At 37.8% G+C, this 18,601-nt stretch overlaps 1 protein-coding gene across 2 annotated transcripts in view; it reads left to right on the top strand.

The window, feature by feature from the left end:
- EYA1 (EYA transcriptional coactivator and phosphatase 1) overlaps positions 1-18,601 on the top strand; it is a 159,009-nt gene that overhangs the window by 45,267 nt on the left and 95,141 nt on the right. For both annotated transcript variants that reach the window (XM_068525357.1, XM_068525356.1), the window contains exons 8-9: positions 15,604-15,686; positions 16,107-16,293. In XM_068525357.1, the coding sequence (XP_068381458.1) occupies positions 15,604-15,686; positions 16,107-16,293 (270 nt within the window). The remainder of the gene's footprint in view (positions 1-15,603; positions 15,687-16,106; positions 16,294-18,601) is intronic.

The raw sequence follows: 18,601 nt of genomic DNA, 5'->3' as shown, positions 1-18,601 counted from the left end.
AAGGGCTGTGAATTAGCGTGAACACATTAAATATTTTACTTTTAAAAAAAATTGTCATTTTGGAAGGTCTGAGATTTTATTGTTGTTTTCATGTGTATTTTTAGAAAATTGAGCTGATAAACCAGTTTTTCTTTTCTTGCATGGTGGTGTTTGTCTTCTCTTATTATTTCTTATATTACGTCTCTTAAACTTTAGTAATGTTTTATAGATGTATTTCCGGTGTATCATTTTTAAGAGCTTTTTTTCCTGCACGGGAAGCTGAAATTTTATGGGACCAGATTCATTAATCCTTTCATACTTGGTTTTGCCTTTGGTATAAAAAAGGCATGGATTATAAAGTTTTGATATATTTGATGGCTACAAAATTAAAATTACCTTATGACAGATAGCATTTAGTGTTAGAAGGATATTACTCACGTGCTTGATTCCAAAACTTGAGAGCTGCTCTCGGAAGAGAACTGTTTCTCCACATGCTGAATATCAGTTAGGTAAAGGGATAAAAAGAACACAAATTGATGAGACTTCATTAAAGAATCGAATAGTCTTAGGCTTTAGTAATGAAATGGATCATAAGGCAAACAAAGTCTATTCACCCCTAAAGCTTTCATTTGTGTCAAGGAGAGAGACAGTAGACAAACAGACAAATACATTATGCAATTGCAGAGTCTTAGGAGAGTTATGGGGAAAAAAATCTGGCACTATGGTCGGTTCCGTTCTACTCCGGGCATCCGGTCTCTTTAAGGAGAAGTGGATCCTAAAGGTCAGAATGAAACAGGTGAAGTGCCTTCCGGAGAGGAGAGATAACTACACGTGTGATTCCTGGGCTTGAGCCCACGTGCAGCCCTTCGGTTACCACCCACAGTGGGCTGAGTACAGAAATTGCGAGTTAAGTGTTTAGAAACTTCCATGGTACGTCCATAGTAAATCTTATGGTGGTGAAATCAGACGTGCACTCTGTGTCTTTTCTTTTTTCATCTCATTCTTTTAGTCATACATAACTATTATATTTTGCTAAATTGTCAGCCTGGGAAGGAGTAGGAGAAGAGAAGCATGCTGTGTGTCTCAGAGAGTTCGAGAAATATTGCCCTTGACTTAGCTTTATCTTTCTGTTCTCGCAGGTCAAAAGCTTATGTGGCGGAAAGTTCCTAAGAGGACTAACTAGCTGTCAGAGTTGTAAGCATAGCGTCAGTGTAGAGAGAAGAGTGGAAATGAAAGAGGAGAAAAGAACATTAATTTGGAGGTGGAAAAAACTCTATTTTAAAGCAGAAATAAGGACATGTGTAGCACCAAATATAGCAAATATAGCATTGCTTTTCTAGTTATAGGTTTCATTGCATCTGGGATGTTGCATTACAACTTTTTGTGTTTTTAGGCATCCCCTGGTTGAATGGCCTTTCCAATGGGATTTTAGAGCCCTTTTTCCATGACTGAGGTATTATTTCATATGGATATTTCTATAATGGCACCTCACTCATTTTCAGAATAATCTAAAATATGACTTTCACACACCAAGCCAGAGAATAATATGCTATTAACTTGGAAGTTGCCAGTCTGATGATGGATAATGATACGTAATATGCTATAAACTCCTTATGGTCAAATGTGGGTAAATAAGTAAACTCTCATTAATATGTATTTCTTAAATATTAAGTGCATTGTAAAAAATGAAGTGGATGAAATGATTTTATGTGTCCAGTCATGGGCGTCTATTGACCTTTGTCTTTTCAATACTTCTTTTTAATATAAGACTTTCTATAATGTCTGAAATTATTTTCAAAATTCTCTAAATTCTATTATCCTTAATGAATAACAGTGATTTTTGCTTATATCAATCCTATATCTGTTAAAAGATCTTAGAATCTTGGATGACAGTATATATATTTTAGTGATTTGGGAGTGTTTTACCTAGTGCTTTCTCCAATATCCTTTGACCTTTTAAATATAAGGTATGATGATGAGTTATTCAAAGATTTAGTTACTAAGATTTCATAATATTAGGATTTCACAGTACTAGAAGAAATATTCTAGTAACCCAGATGACTCAAACTAACTCAGTAGTGGGTGTTATGCTGATTAACTTCAGGAAAATTTTTGATGATCACCTCTTTGGTTCTGTGAGATTTAGCAGGTTGGACTAAAGGTACAGTGAAATCTTGCACTCTGGCGAACCGCGTAAATTCTAGAGTCAGGCTGCCTGTCCAACAGTCCTGCCCTTGCTGTCCGTGGGACTTCAGCATGGGGCTTGACTTCTCATGTCTCCATTTCTTCGTCTCAAATGTGGGGATAATATTATCTGTTCCCACGGTAGTGTTGTGAGGCTTAATTGAGATTATCCGTGTTTATCACTCCGACCAACATCTGGCACGTAGTACGCATTCAAAGGCTTATTTTTATCTACTGTGTTCATTGTGGCAGTGATGTGGTAGTGGTGGGGGAGGGGTGATTATTATTATTATTGTTATTATTATCATCATCATCATCATCCAGCCTTCTGAAATAGTTCCAGATTAGGAAGCATTACCTAAATTCTCCTTCTCTCCCATTCCCCAGGAGGAAAAAAAAAATCTCTATATATGAAACAAATATAAAAAATGTAATATATATACTATTATGTATGTGTCTATACACATATATATGTATATATATAACCAGCAAAGAGAGCTCCAAGAACCCAGTAACCAAATAAGCATAGCAAAAAAAGAGCCAGATCTAACTCATGTGCTGGCAAGGAAGGAGAATCACTATGAACAAAGGTCAGGCTTTGTGTACATGATACAAACGTAAAGAAGAAACACGAGAAAACAGCCAAGAACGTGAAGAAGAAAATCAGAAGAGAGAAATGGCTATGTTGGCAGCAGTGGTGGTGGGTGCTGGAAAGCAGGAGCTGTGGGTAACACAGAAGGGCCATGGACAAAGAAATAAACTCAGCTCTGCAGTGATGGGAAAGAAGGCGGTATCAACCAGGTCCTTACGCCCCAGGAATCCCTGCAGGCACGGTGTGACTTGAGTGTGAGGAACTGGTGGGGAAAATGGAGGTAATAGCCATGTAAACACCAGATTATTTAGTTCAGAAACCAAGATTAGGGAGGAAGATGGGAACATGACAAGCTATGCTGTATCGAGATGGAAAACTCTGCTGCCCATAACACAAAAAAAACAGCTACTGTTTATCGTGCACTTATCATATGCCCAGCACTTTTCTAATTATTTTACATATATTATCTCATTTCATCCCTGAAACGACCCTGAACAATGGCTTTGAACGATAAGAATCTGAAAATGCTGACGAATACATCAAAATGGAGAATGGTTTAGAACTGTCAGACCCTTCCATGTTTTCTATACGCTTAAATGACCGCACCTATAGGGGAGGTGCTTACAGAAAACTACAAAAACAATGAAATGTAGTTGCCTGTAGTATGTTTCCTGAAGGGTGGATTTGCTCTTTTGGTAACTGAGATACTGCATTACACGGCTAGCTATGTAAGTAGTAAAAAAAATACCAGCTCGTGAAGCGTAGAAAAATTTTTGTAGAGAGCTCATTTCCAAGCACTGTCTGTGTTTTCACATTTTCATGGCACTTAAGGAAAAGATTTAACTAGTAATTTGTGGGCATTTTGGCACTGCCTAATCTTGTGAACTAGGCCAGCCTTGGTGCCCTCACCTAGTCCAGGTGAACCTTCTGGATCCTTCCAGCTCCAATGTTCAACACTTATGTCCGTGGCAGGCTTCGGTGAATCTGGCACATGCCGTTTTAAGCCAAACAAGGATCAGATTTTTAAATGCACTAGTTTTTAAATGCACTACTACTAAAAGCCCACAGAGTAAAACCTCAGGGACTGGAAAATCTGATTGCTTTTACCTTTGCTGCAAGATTCTGGAAAATTCTATTTCTGCTTTTATTGGATCTCTTTTGTACATCCAGTGAAAGATTAGAAACTTAAGTTTAACAGAGAAAGACAAGATGTTTCTGTTCGTGGACAACTGTAGAGTTCACCCTGAGGAAGTGAAATCCTTGCTGTTAGTTTTTGACATCTTCATGCTCCCCAGGGTCAGCTTCAGTGTTTCTGGAAGAAGTTTTGGATGGTGTGAGATTTTTCTTCACACGCCATTGACAAACATGCAAATGAGTGAGTTGAATGAGGGAGTGTGGACGGACAGAGGGTGCCTGGAGACCCCTGGGTCAACCGTGCAGATCCTGTAGATAGTGTTTTCAATGCTGCCAATCAAAGGGCACTGACAACAGGAATGAAGTGGGGGGCGTGTGAGTTTATGTGTATGTCTGTGTGTGTGTGTGTATGTGCGTGTGTGCACACGTGCGTGCGTACATGTACTAAGGGCAAGAAAACTTAGGAGAAACTGCTTTAGCCTATGATTCACTGATCTGTTTCACAGAATATCTGCCAAGCTTGTCATAAGCAAATTTTATTCTCCTTTTATGTAAAAGAGGCATCTGACTTGAAATCAAGCTTTTAGTTATAATTTCTTAAAAACACATGTTCCAGACCTATTGCTGGCATCTCCATTCATTCATTTACCCCCACCCCCACCCCCATCCTGTACACTATAGACTTAAGAGTACCATCGACCACAGAAAACAAGAAACTGTTCATAATTTTGAGGCTGAGTCATAGGAAGAAAATGACATTTTGTTTAGCAATCTGTTTGAGATAAGGAAATGCAAACAATTTTCACACGAAAAGTAATTCAGGTTAAGTCTGGTCTCTTAACTGGTTAAGCTTCAGCTTTGAGGCAAACCCAGCTTTCCCTAATAACTTAGTTCTGTTGATCGACAGTTGCAGGGGGTGACCATCTCTTCTCATATTTTCAGTTTATTTGGTAGTATGTCTGAAATATACAAATGTTTTGCCGGGAGTGGAGAGGTCTGTGTCACAATGGCAGCTGGAAGTTAAGATTCATAAGAACTCTAGTGCTCTTCATTTGGGGAAACGAATTAGGAATTTAGCATCGTAAAATCCTTGGTTACTTTATTATGGTAGTTTGTTCAAAGCAGTCTTCCCCTGTGTTCACGCTAGTAGGTGAAGCTGGATGGAGACATCACAGAATCGCGGTGGTTGTGTGGAATGCCTTTCTGAGTGTTTTAGTGCCCCAGAGAAGCGGTGAGGTGGGGACATTCCTGTCATTCTGCAGCAAGAAGGTGTCAGGATTTGCCACGATAGATGGGAGGGGCTACACAGATGCGCACGCCCGAAACCCAGAGGGCTCTGGAAACCCCGCTTCGTTTATTTTCCTTTCGGTTTTATTGCTCTGTTTTAGAGGAGAAAATCACACGAATTCGAACTCCGTCTTTGTATATAATGTTGTTTGCTCTGTTAAAGAGATTGGCGTTCCAACCAGTGAGGAGAGACAAAAAACAAGGACAGAGGTTTGTTAATGGGACGCGGAAGGGTGACAGCTCCACAGTTCTCTGCACCTCGCGGGTCTAGGGCTTGTTATGAAGTGGGAACCATACAATAATAATCTAATAAGGACAACCACCCTGACTTCCGTTGGTCTGCCTGTCTATAGCTTTTCAAATATAGAGTTGAAGTCTTTCAGTTTATTAGTTTTTTAGAACCTCAAAATTGCTTACCAAAATGTACTGTTAAAGTTTTTTCATTATCTATAGAAATGGTATTTTTCCTAACTTCAAATATATGGTTTTAAGAAAATATTTATTAAACCTTTTTAATAATCTGCTCTGATAAAGCCTTTGAGATTTGCACTTTCTGGCATAAAAATGACAGATGAGAGTTACAATTGGAGAAAAGCTATTGCAGCTTGCACTGATGTTCACAATTTCTCTTAATTGCTTTCCCATTCTACTCACATTTATATTTTAGTTTGTGGAATTTTTTGCATTCTAGAATTTTTTTTTTTTTGCTTAAGTTGATTTTTTAACAGTAATATTTTGTTTCGGTTCTTTTGGTATCTTGTGTTATTTCAAATGGCAAGTGTTGAAAATTGTATGGAGATCTTTTGAAATCCAGTAATAGCAATAATTAATCAGAGATCAATACCCATATTATTGTCGGTATGAGTTGGTTTTTATTAAAATATAGAGAAATAGATGAAGAAAGATAAATAACAAGGATTTGTAGTCTTTATTACCCTAGTTGCAAATTGTCTTTGAAATAGAAAAACTATTACTGAGATAAAAAGGAAAACTTGGTCATTTAAAAGCCTTCTTGTAAGAAAAGGGGAAAACTTTGGTTTTAAATAGCCCATCTGGCCTTCAGAGGCTTTTCCCCAGGGAGCTCCACTGACTTCTGCCGCATAGATTGCGCCCGATGATGGACATAGCCCATGGCAAAGAGGCCAGGGAAGGAAAGCAAATGGACTTCTGTGAAAATACACGAGGGACAAATAGCATCCTGCTTGCCAAGTAAGTGCTAGAAAATGCTCTCAAACATGGGAAATACAGACAGGCCCCAGCAGGTTCCAGCATTCTTATGTTGGCTGGGATTCTGGTTTTTAATGCAAGTCCTTGTTCTCTGTTAAGTAGACCTTTGACCTACATGTTACCTTTTTTTTTTTTTTTTTTTGAAGTTATAGCTGGGCAGGGTTCTCCAGGTTAAGTCACACACAAAACTTTGATTTGATATTTTAAATCATGTTATAAATCAACATAGGCTGGGTTCTTCTTAACTGTGAAAAAGTAGTAAGGATTTATTCATAAAGGTTTGGAGGGGTTGGTTTATTTTTAAACTACAATTGCTTAGCATCTATAGAACTGGGTGGCCACACAGGGTCTTCTAGCAAAACTGTTTCTTGTTTGTTACGGTTGGTTGACGAGACCACCACCTTTTCCCTGTAGCAACCCCTGATGGTGACAAGGAGAAAGCCAATATTTCTGATACACTATCCTTGGGTGACTATATAATTTACTTTTAAAATTGTTTACCAGCCTCAAAAGAGTTACAATGAAGAAGTCTTTTAGAAATGAGATCATTATTTATGAAATTTCTCAGATTCCCTTGTCTCTACCCTTTGTGTGTCCGTGATGTTTGTCCAGCAAAAAATTAATACCACTTTTCTCTCCTCCCCACCCCTTTCCCTTTTGGTAACCATAAATTTGTCTTCTATGTCTGTGAGTCTCTTTCTGTTTTGTAAATAAGTTCACTTGTATCACATTTTAGATTCACATATAGGTGATTAGCAGATACAAACTACTATATATAAAATAGGTAAACAACAAGGACCTACTGTATAACACAGGAAACTATATTCCATATCTTGTAATAACCTATAATGGAAAAGAATATGAAAAAGAATATATATATATGTGTATAAGTGAATCACTTTGCTGTATACCAGAAACTAACACAACATTGTAAGTCAACTCTACGTCAATAATAAAAAATTGAAGTTAAATTAAAAATACGACTTTTTACAATATATAATTCAATTTCAACATTGCTGAATCAGAGCATCTAAAGGGTGCATTTTGTGTGGTCGAATGGTAAATGGTGGCCTGGAAGTGGAGATAATGGCCATTCCCTAACTCAGAGTCTTTGGGCCAGGAAATCACCATTCTCTCTCTGACAAGGATCCTACCTCACATACTGATGTGGGAAATAACCTGAGACAATGGATGTGGAAATACTGAAATATAAATGGACTGTAAAATCGTAGGATGTTATTGCGTTCTGAATTTGAGATTCTTCATCTGCAAGCAAGGCTCTTATTTTCATTCATGTACCCATGAAATACCAATATCTGAGCTAGATCAGTGATATTTTATGAGCTGCTCAAAATTCATGATGCTTAATTAATTTAATATTTTATTTGATTTAAAACCCTGCTGGATTTTCTTTCCGGAAATTCAGACATATTTTAAATCCTTCCAGAAGGTGCTTCTAAGTCCTGTATTTAATATTCTTCATGTAATTTACATCTAAAGTAGTGATTATAATCTAATTTTTAAAGCCTTCATATATCATCCAGTTTAAAAGAAACCAGTAAAGTGTGTGTCCTTTAGATAAAATCTGAGAAATAAACAATTATTATTTGGTTATTTTTCCTTTCCCCACTGTCTTTTTCATTGCCAAACAAATAAGGAAGTTGAGAGATGCTTTCCTTTCCTGATATCTGTTGGCCCTTCAAATTGCTCTTCCAAACAGCCTTCTGCCACCATTACCACACACACACACACACACACACACACACACACACACACACACACACACACAGTTGTGGAAAGGTTTCCTCTTGTTACTACACCTGCTTCTTTATGACAGTCGTATTCTCACTGGACCCTGTTGTCATTACCATCCTGGATTGAAACTCAAGTACCACTTCTGTCTCCTATTGGAGCCTACACGAAACCCTTCAAAGGCACTAATCAGATGTGGTTTCTCCTTGTCCATGTGAGACAGGTGAATAAGTATAACACGTGAATTTAAGGAACTTATGGTCAGGATAAAAGCAAGACCAATGCAGGCTTGTTTAGTGCTGTTCTCAGACCAGTGGTATCAATTATTAGTGAGCTCGAGTTCCCAGAAGGTAAAATCAGTGCAGAGAAGAACATTCAGGGAAAGCTTATTGGGAAGACAGGACTTTAGCCAGATCATGAAGGATGGGAAATGGGGATCGACGGAGAGAAGCATTAAATACGAGGCGCAAGAATGAGTAAGATGAGTTTTCAGGATAGCGGGACCCCATCCTGAATTCATGTAGTGAGCTGTGGGCAGGCAGGCCTTGGGAAGTAGCTTGGTGAGTGTATTCCTCTCCTGGGCACCCCCAGCCCCACCTCTCCACCCCAAATGCTAACCCACCCCCATCTCCAGGCCCAGTTATATAAACAAAAATATCTTTGCATTTATAACACGTCCTCTAGTCCTTAAAAGGAAAATCAGAATCATAACATTTCCTGTGTCCCAATATGCTAATATTGGTATGATCAACATTCAGATTCCTGGGTTTTTCCGATAAAGAATGTCATTTTGCTGAACTGTTATTCTTTTCTTAAATGATCAAGAAACTTCTGTCACCTACCTTTAGTCTCTTTCCCTACTTCCCTATAAACCTTTCACTCTCAGATCTTCTCCTTTGGATAGTTTATACTCACTATGTACCAGGAATATGCTCCTTGACATGTTCTGTGTATTTTCTGTGTATTGCCCGTCTCAGTCTAATCAGATGTTTTCATTTCATTGACTGAGCAGCTCCATGTCAGAACTTGTGGTGCTCATGTAGGTAACACAAGCTAATGTTTCTTGGTGGTGCTTTCATGAGATTGTGTGTTTTTAAACTTTCCTCAAAGGATAGACTCATGACACCCGCTTCTTTTGGTCCACAACACCCTCTAGAGTAGTTAAGTGTGCCAATTAGATGTGCCAGTAGTTGCTGTGGACCGAACTAACTTGGAAAGGTTTTTTTCTTTTTTTCATAGTATAACATATATAATCTTCCCATTCAGAATATAAAAATTCTCAACTTTAAAAAGAAGACAATGGAATGAAAAATAATTTTGTCTCTTAGAGAAGTTCTGAAAGGAAAGATTTTTCCAGTGTTCTAGTCTGGAAATGAGTGTCTCCCCTCCCTGCCAAAAAAGAAGAATGGCTATGATTTTTCACAATAGTAAACTATTTAAACAGATAAGATTTTCCTTTTCACTAGTGGGGAAGAAAGTATCACCACTGCCACCCTGCTCGGAAGGTAACTTAATTCCAAACTCTACCAAGAATAATATTGGGCATTACTGGAGCTCCATTTGAACCAATCTCTGCCAAACTCCTTGAGTGAGAAATAATGGATTCTAAATGGGAATTCTTTCTACTTTGGGGAGTTTTCATGATATGTTACATAAAATATAAAACAATTTATCATAGAATATTTCTGTTCTCTTTATCTAGAGGTGACTTTTCATGTAAAATCTTTTGTATCTAGGAAGGAAAATACTTCTATATTATTTTGATAAATGAGTTCTCAATACTAAGCCTAATTCTGTGACCTAACGTTGTAAGTGAAGACTCTTGTGAATCGAACAGAAACTCTTAAGAGGATGGATCCTAATGTAAGAAGGAGGTCTGTTTTTCCTGGTCATGTCCTGCCCTTTCTCCCCTGTAGCATACATGCTTAAGTCTGGTACATGGTGGCCTTCTACACAAATGTGCCTCGTCTCCCAGGCCTGGGTAGAGTAGGAAGTGGTTTTAGTAGCTACGCACGGACACTTTCTTAGGAGCGTTGTTATTGCTATTTTGCCTTTGCTTTGTGGTGTTCTAAGCTTTGGTGAATTCATCTGGTAATACTGGCACCCAATCTGCATCAGATCAGCTATCACAATGGGACCCTTTACTCCCTATGAGCTTTGTTTAACCCAGCTCAAGGGCCACAAATACCCAAAACAGTCTCTGAGAAGCTTCCATTCTTTAAATTCCTGGTGAGTGTGATTACTTTCTTAGTGTAAAAACAAAACTTATACTAGTGGGGGTTTTTGAAGCAGTTGCTAAAACACTAGTTGAATTGGTACTAAAACATAGTGGCTAGAAATCAGGGACTTTAGGTGTTCAGTAAACCTGTGGATTTTCAGGTCACATCCTACCCCTCCTGCCTCAGTAAGATGGTGATTTCTGTGTCTGAGGAGGGGCCCAGATTTGTGCCATTTAACAAACACCTTCTGGTGGTTCCGTGGCAGATAGTTAGCCATATGTTGAATATGTTGGTTAAAAAATATATATTAAAGGAAAAAGAACCCTGGTTACTTTGAGAGGCAATACACGGCGGAGATTAAGAACTTCAACTCTGGAGCCAGATGGCCTGGGATTGAACCCCAGGTCTGCCACACTTGCTTATAATCTTGGGCAGTTTCTTCATCTGTAAAATGGGGTATAATAGTACTTTCCTGAGGGGTGGTTGTAAGAGCTCGTGAGTTGTAACATGTAAAATATTTGATTGGCCTGGCTCAGAGTAAGCCCTTGATATGTTTTAAGTATGATTATTCTTGTCACTTCTATTTTGATTCTGTGTTTGCTTCCTATGGTTTTTTTTTTTTTTTCATCCTTGTAGAATGATCCCTGGGAACACTTTAGTAAACTTCAGATCTTCCCATAAAGCAACAGAGAACAGGGTAAGAGGACATGAGACAGCATCGTATATAGACTCTAAAACCAGACGGAGCCATGTTTAATTTTCCTTCCATCCCATGGAAGCTATATTACCCTAACCTCACCCTCTGGTTCCCTATAGTATGGAGTTATTTTGATAGATAAAGCATGTGAAAGATGAACTTATTCCTAACATATAGTAAGCATTCAATGCATGTTTTCCATTTTTATTGTTCATATATGTCATATATATAAAATATACACATCACAGAGAAGAAGAGGGAGACAGAGAGGAATTCAGTAACCCAGGCTTAGGAGGAAAGAGGAGAAGAGGGGAATTCAGGGAAGGTTTTTCCGAGGAAAGGAGTTTCTCGTCCGTGCTGAATTGGGAAGCGATTAGAAGTTAGCCAGGATATAGTGGGAGTGGGGAGGGAGGGAGAGGTGCAAAGAGTAACCTTCAGAGAACCGCGTGTTGCTTCCCTTGTATGAGGCTGGAATGTGTATCTGGGTGGGTGAGGGGTGGGAGTTCCTGGGAAGAGATCAAAGAAATCTAAGAGAGAAACTACAGTCAGACCGAGTAGGGCCTAATAAATAAGCCCTGGTAAGGAGTTTGAATTTGATCCTGAGGCTAATAGGGGGCAGTTACTTTTTTAACAAGGGAGTGAGAAGATCAGATATGCACCTTAGAGAAAGTATTCTACTGCTGGTGTGGAGAATGAGCTGGAGGGGGCCGGAAGATGGGCAGAGACCAGGAAGCAGGCTGTTGAAGAAATCCAGTGCTGGTGGCCTGGACTAAAAGTTATCAGCTCTCTTTCCTAAGTCCTCCGTGGAGGCGGGTGGGGCAGCCCTGCAGATCTGATTCTGAGGGTTAAAAATTAATACTGCCTGAGCCTGATTCTCTAGCACGTCCATCTCTGCCTGACCTTAAGTTAGATCCTTGTGGAAGTTGCATTAAGTCTCGTAGGCCACTGGAGTGCTGTTAAACTCCTGCTCCTGCATGTGAAATGGAATGGAATCTCAGCCTGCAGTCAGCCAGTAAATGAGTATAACTTATGTTGAATTCCAGCTAATGTACCGCCGTCGAAGTAGCATGAAGTCTGGGAAGTCACTGGGGTACCATTTAGAGTACTGAACAGTGATTTACTTGGTTAGACCCCAGTGGCCTGTATGTGCCAATATAGCTTCCATGGTCTTTTCTACTTTGTTCCAGGGAATAAGTTATGGAATGAAAACATCCATTTTTAAAATATATTTTCTATATCTTAATTCATTTTCTTAGTGGATGGGGATTATTGAGGTCACTATTTATTGTTCAAAAATGTGTAGTGCAAACGAAAGTAGCAAGTCATAACCTAAAAACGTGTAGTTTAAATGAAAGTCACAAGTCATAACCCAAAGTAATTTTTCCTATCAAATGTATATAATACAGTTTTCAAAAGTATTGATATTCACACTCTTACCCAGAATAAATTTGAATTTTTATAAGGAATTTTTTAAATGCTCATTATAAGTTTGTGATATATATATATAGGTATAGATACAGAGTTAATGTTAATTGTTCACTGACATACAAATATATAGAATGAGTCATATGCCCATGATGTCCAGTGTTTAAAAAGAAAAACAACAGAACTAATGTTAACCTGGTAAGTCCTAGAGGTCCAAGCCTGTATCTTCTGTCCTCATGTAATTATCATCACAAGCCCTATATTTAATACTTGCTTAATAAGTTATGTGGTTGCCACGTGCAAATGATCATTAATATGAAAAGCTTGTCTGTTGTTGCCCCTACGTTTGTGGTGAAACAAGTACTTGTTGTGTGAGAGCTCGCAGCTTATCTGTGATAGGTGTCCTGGGCCCTTTGAACAACCGATGCTCCTAAAATTTACAAATGAGGAAACCTCAAATATGAGTCTGTAATAACTACATTTAAAACTATCTTAGGAAATATTTTCCCCTCTTAATAAAAGTAACAGATGCTTGAGATTAGCTCAAGATGGCGGAGTAGAAGGACGTGCTCTCACCTCTTCTTACAAGAACACCGGAATCACAACTAACTGCTGAACAAAAAGCACTGGAACCTACCAAAAAAGATACCCTACATCCAAAAATAACAAATCCTCTGATTGGGTTTTCAAAGTGCGTAGATGCTTGATAAATAAGTAGGAAAAGAATTTTAGATATGCAAAGAGATTAAGTCATATTTATCTAGTTTGGGAAAGTCAAAAGAGGGAAAAGATAAATACGGTGGAGAATTTTAGAAACGTTTACTGGAATAAACAGTAAGGATTCTGAACGTTTGTGTGTTACTGTGGCTTGTTCATTATGTTTTCCAAAACATTACTTCATTTGATCTGTTTAAGAAGCCTATGAAATAGAGTTTCTACAGCTGGGGAAATTATTTCTTAGAGCAGTTAGGTGACTTGTCCAGAGTCCAAACAGCTCATAAGTAATGAACTGGAAACTCTGTTTTCTGACTCTTTAGCCAGTACTTAAATGTTCAGTAGCAAGTAAATAATTGGCATATATTAACTACCACATTGTATCTGAAGGCATCTGTGACTAGGCAGTTCACATGGAAGATGTCCTCCTTAAACTGCCCACGCATTTACTGCCTAGACTGCTCATTTGCCATAAAATTTTAATTTAAAAAAATGGTTTTTCTGTTTACAGAAGTAACACAGGTTCTGAGTAGAAAATTTAAAAATGTACATTGGCTCCATGAATATTATGTGACCATAGATTGCACCCCTCCATAGATTCTGAGATTTTTGTGCTTTTTGGAAATATTTTATGCTTTAAAAATATTTCAAATGAGATCACAAAGAACATTTTTGTTGCTTTAGTTTTTATTTTAACAAATTAGTATGAAAAAAATTCCTGTGTCGTTAAATGTCATTATGATACTATTTCAACAGCTTCATAATATTCCATTTTCCAAATAACACCTATTAAGAACTTGGGGATGCTCTCTATGTTTTGTCGTTAGAAATAACACTGAAGAATATCTTTACTAACTACCTCATTGTATAAATCCATATTTTCTTAGATAGCCTGGCAATAAAATTGCTGGGTTAAATGATATATAAAATTTCTTGATCATGACCAAATAGCCCAATAGCTTGTCTTACTTAAATTCCCATTTTGTTGTGTATGAATGCCATTTTTTACACGTTTGCCAATCCCTGATCTTTTCAAAAATCTTTGCCAAAATGATCATCAAAAATAGTGTATTATTAAAGGTACATGCACCCCTATGTTCATAGCAGCACTATCACAATAGTCAAGACATGGAAACAACCTAAATGTCCATCAAGAGATGAATGGATAAAGAAGATGTGGTATATATATATACAATGGAATACTACTCAGCCTTAAAAAAGAACAAAATAATGCCATTTGCAGCAACATGGATGGACCTAGAGATTATCATACTAGGTGAAGTAAGCCAGAAAGAGAAAAACAAATACTATATGATACCGCTTATATGTGGAATCTAAAACATGACAGAAATGAACCTATCTAGGAAACAGAAAGATTCACAGACAGAGAACAGACTTGTGGTTGCCAAGGGGTTGGGGGGTAGGGGAGGGATGGAGTGGGAGTTTGTGGTTAGCAGATGCAATCTATTACATATAGAATGGAAAAACAACAAGGTCCTACTGTAGAGCACAGGGAACTATATTAAATTTCCTGAGATAAACTGTAATGGAAAAGAATATTAAAAAATGTATATGTATGTATAATTGGATCACTTTGCTGTACAAGAGAAATTAGCACAACATTGTAAATCAACTATACTTCAAGAAAAAAATGGTGTGTTGTCACTTTGCGTGGTTAAACAGTAAGATAGTAAATCCATTGAAGGAGGGGACTAAGATTTGCTCTTTGGCTTGAATCCTGCACAACGCCTGCTGTATCTTTTGACGCAGAGACATTCAACAAACAGGGTGTTGCCTACACAGCACATGTAATACATAAAACATTGGTCATGTTCCTATTTGATCTTTGTTTTTATCAAATACTTCAAGTGCTTCCCTTCATTCTTCTGTGAAATGAAATAACCAGCTTTTTCGGTGGCCATTCAAATGGCAAGTACGAGTTGGAAAGCATTTTGCATTTTTGGAAGTAGCATCATAGTTTTTGAGCTAGCAGGAACTTTAAAGATCATTCAATCTGATCCTGTTACTTTACAATAAGCGTATTTAATGTAAAGATATGAAAAATCCTGGTGTGTTTTACAAATCGAAATGGAAAGCTCGGTGTCTAATATTTTTGCACAAATGTATAATTTTGTCCATAGTTTATATGAGTTCCTCATGTCCTGAGAAATGTAAACCTCTCTACTTTTTAATTCTTTGTAGTATAGTGAAACTAAAATGGTCGACCATTTTAAGAAAACAAAATTTTAGCCATGGCAATGGATTCTGGTTTCAAAGATAAACCAAACGCATTTGCAGTGAGCTCCAACCCTGCTTTATCTAAATAATAATTTCCTATAGGCATATTACTTGGCATGGCTTAGTCAACCATATTTCTTTTCGTTTTGTTTTAGGTAGCAGTTTTACAACATCATCGGGATTATATACAGGAAATAATTCACTCACGAATTCCTCTGGATTTAACAGTTCACAGCAGGTAATTTTCAAAGCCGTTTAACTTCTGAAATTTAAAGAAATGCAACAGATGATTTTCTTAGGTAAAGAAAGATTTGTTTATATTACACTATAAGCGAGACCTTTCTTAAGCCTTCTAATAGTTGTTTTTTGTTTTTTTTTTCCTCCTTTAAAAATCTCTTTAGCGGTCCTATATGGTGAGTTGTTTGGTTCTCAGATTGGTTGAATTTTACCTAGAAATCATGGAATAGAAATATGAAGAGGGAATCTGATCTTACATAAAACTGGTTTGCAAGTCTGCTTACTTCAGTCAGCGTGTGCTTGTGTGTCCCTTTGGGAAGTCAGAGAAGACGGAAGTGCAAACACATTCACGGTTACATTCTGAAAACACTAAGCAGCAGCCGTATTCTGACAGGTTGCTCTGTGTGGTTTGATTTGGTAGGACTATCCATCGTATCCCAGCTTCGGCCAGGGTCAGTATGCACAGTATTACAACAGCTCGCCGTACCCGGCACATTACATGACAAGTAGCAACAGCAGCCCAACGACGCCGTCCACAAATGCCACTTACCAGCTTCAGGAACCGCCATCTGGCATCACCAGCCAAGCAGTGACAGATCCCGCAGCAGGTAATTACGTGCATTTTTATTAGTCCTGCACGCTATGTTTCTGGTGGTTGAAATGCATTTTTCCACAGTCATATATTCACGACAGTGGTCGCACACCTTTGACAAGTTTTGGCAAGGCCTTAAGTCAAGCAGCATGATGGTGACCTTAGCTTTATTTTTACTTGCTTAAAAATTTTAGTACAAAGTGCATAACTTCAAAAGTACATGAAATAGAGATTTTGTTTAGTCGTACCTATACTCAATTTTCAAGATATATATAGCTTTTTAGATGCATAAGTATAAATGTTTAGCTATAATGCTTACCTATAATTATAACTGTGTTGACATATGAATATGAAGATAAATGACATCACCTCGAATTTCATGTTTATCATCGTGAAACAGTTAATGTTTTTCAAAAAAATCAAATAGCATCAAAGGGTTGATCATGGAAAATGGTGATTCTCCTGGCCTACCCTTTCCCCCTCGTGACTTGCTGTGAATTTTTTAACAATGTATCTGAGGGCGGGCATTTTTTGTACTCCTGCACAACCTTTGAGGGGCCCTTTCAAATGCAAGTCTCTCCATCTCTGGAAGTTTATCTGCTATGTTTTTTTGTTTTGTTTTTTTTTAATTTTTATTTATTTATTTATTTATTTTTGGCTGTGTTGGGTCTTCCTTTCTGTGCGAGGGCTTTCTCCAGTTGCGGCGAGCGGGGGCCACTCTTCATCGCGGTGCGCGGCCTCTCACTGTCGCCGCCTCTCTTGTTGTGGAGCACAGGCTCCAGACGCGCAGGCTCAGTAGTTGTGGCTCACGGGCCTAGTTGCTCCGCGGCATGTGGGATCTTCCCAGACCAGGGCTCGAACCCGTGTCCCCTGCATTGGCAGGCAGACTCTCAACCACTGCGCCACCAGGGAAGCCCTCTGCTATGTTTTTAATATTTCTTCCCCTCCATTAATTCTTTCTGGAACTCTTAATATTGCATGCTTAATTTCCTGAATTGGTCTCTAACTAGGTTTCTTACGTTTTCTCTCGCACTTCTTGCATCCTTAACTTTTTAAAAATGTAGTCTTTCCTTTCATGGATTAGAGGTGAGCTGTTATCCTCAAAGCAGCAGTGAGTTTTTTTCCTTTGCCTTTTATTCCTAGAGCCAAAGCCCACCGTGTCAGGTTAAAATGGTCTTACATTGTAAGGCTCACTTCTATGATGTGATCACAGTGTTAATTCTAGGCGGTTATCCCAAATCGTGGGGGGGGGGGGGAAATGTAATGGATGCTAATTTAAATTTTAACTATAGCGTTGTCTTGTAAATCTTAGCAGATGAGCCTCCCGAAAACTCCTTTAAGTGTTTAGTTGTTCTGCCTTTTCTCTTAAATGCATGCAAATGCTGTTTTATTCTCGAGTAGGAAGTTACATCATTCTTAATCTTGCATTACAGCTACCTGAGCATCTCCACTATAAACATTTTTATCTTTGATTATCTTATTCCATTTACCTTTATTTTAAAAAACTCGCTTGATATAACATTCTTCACGCAGTTCACATGTGTAAAAACAGTATTCATAGAACCTCATGTATGTTTTTCTTCTGTCTTTTAATTAGATTTCACATCTATATAATCCCACTTAAATAAACTGTTAGAGAAGGTTTGGAATGTCCTGTAGAAGTTATTGTAGAATTTTCTTCTCTACTTACATTAACTTCATATAGGTATCAAGAGGAAAGATAATGGCTTGCTGAAATTTAGGGATATCTTGTGTTTTACATGAACCATCTGGGTCATGCAAGCTTCTCAAGGACCGAAAGGAATTTTGAAATGAGGATAGCTATGTGAATGAGAAATAGAAAAACTCTTTAGGGTCTGTGGAATAAGAGGTTGAGAAAAGGAGACAGCAGAATAATTTTACTTAATTCATGACATTTTGGTTGTGAAGAGAACAGAATAAAACAAACTGGTGAAGACTTAATCATGTTTCTCAAATTAAGGTTGATTAGAGCTTTAAAAAAAGCCCATTTGGACATATCATAAAACTTTATCTCTGAAACTTGACATTGTTCTAAGTGAATTTTATTTATAAAAGGGATCCTGTGTGAGAGAGTGGGGATGAGTGGACACGAAGCCACGCCAGATGGGAAACAATGCGAAATTATAATTTTTGAAAGGTATATATAATTTTATTTTAAGATTGAATGATCTATCTTAGGTTTTATTTGAATAAATGCTGAGTCTTTTAGGTACTTATTTCAGTTTCAGTATCTTTGTGGCTACAGAATAGGAATGAATTGAAATGGGGAGAAAATAATATTTTTCAGATTTTTTTATATTCAC

The sequence above is a fragment of the Eschrichtius robustus genome, chromosome 17 (assembly GCF_028021215.1).
Source record: "Eschrichtius robustus isolate mEscRob2 chromosome 17, mEscRob2.pri, whole genome shotgun sequence".
Classification (NCBI taxonomy): domain Eukaryota; kingdom Metazoa; phylum Chordata; class Mammalia; order Artiodactyla; family Eschrichtiidae; genus Eschrichtius; species Eschrichtius robustus.
Note: the sequence above shows the minus strand (reverse complement) of the source record. Positions and strands in the feature narration are given on the sequence as shown.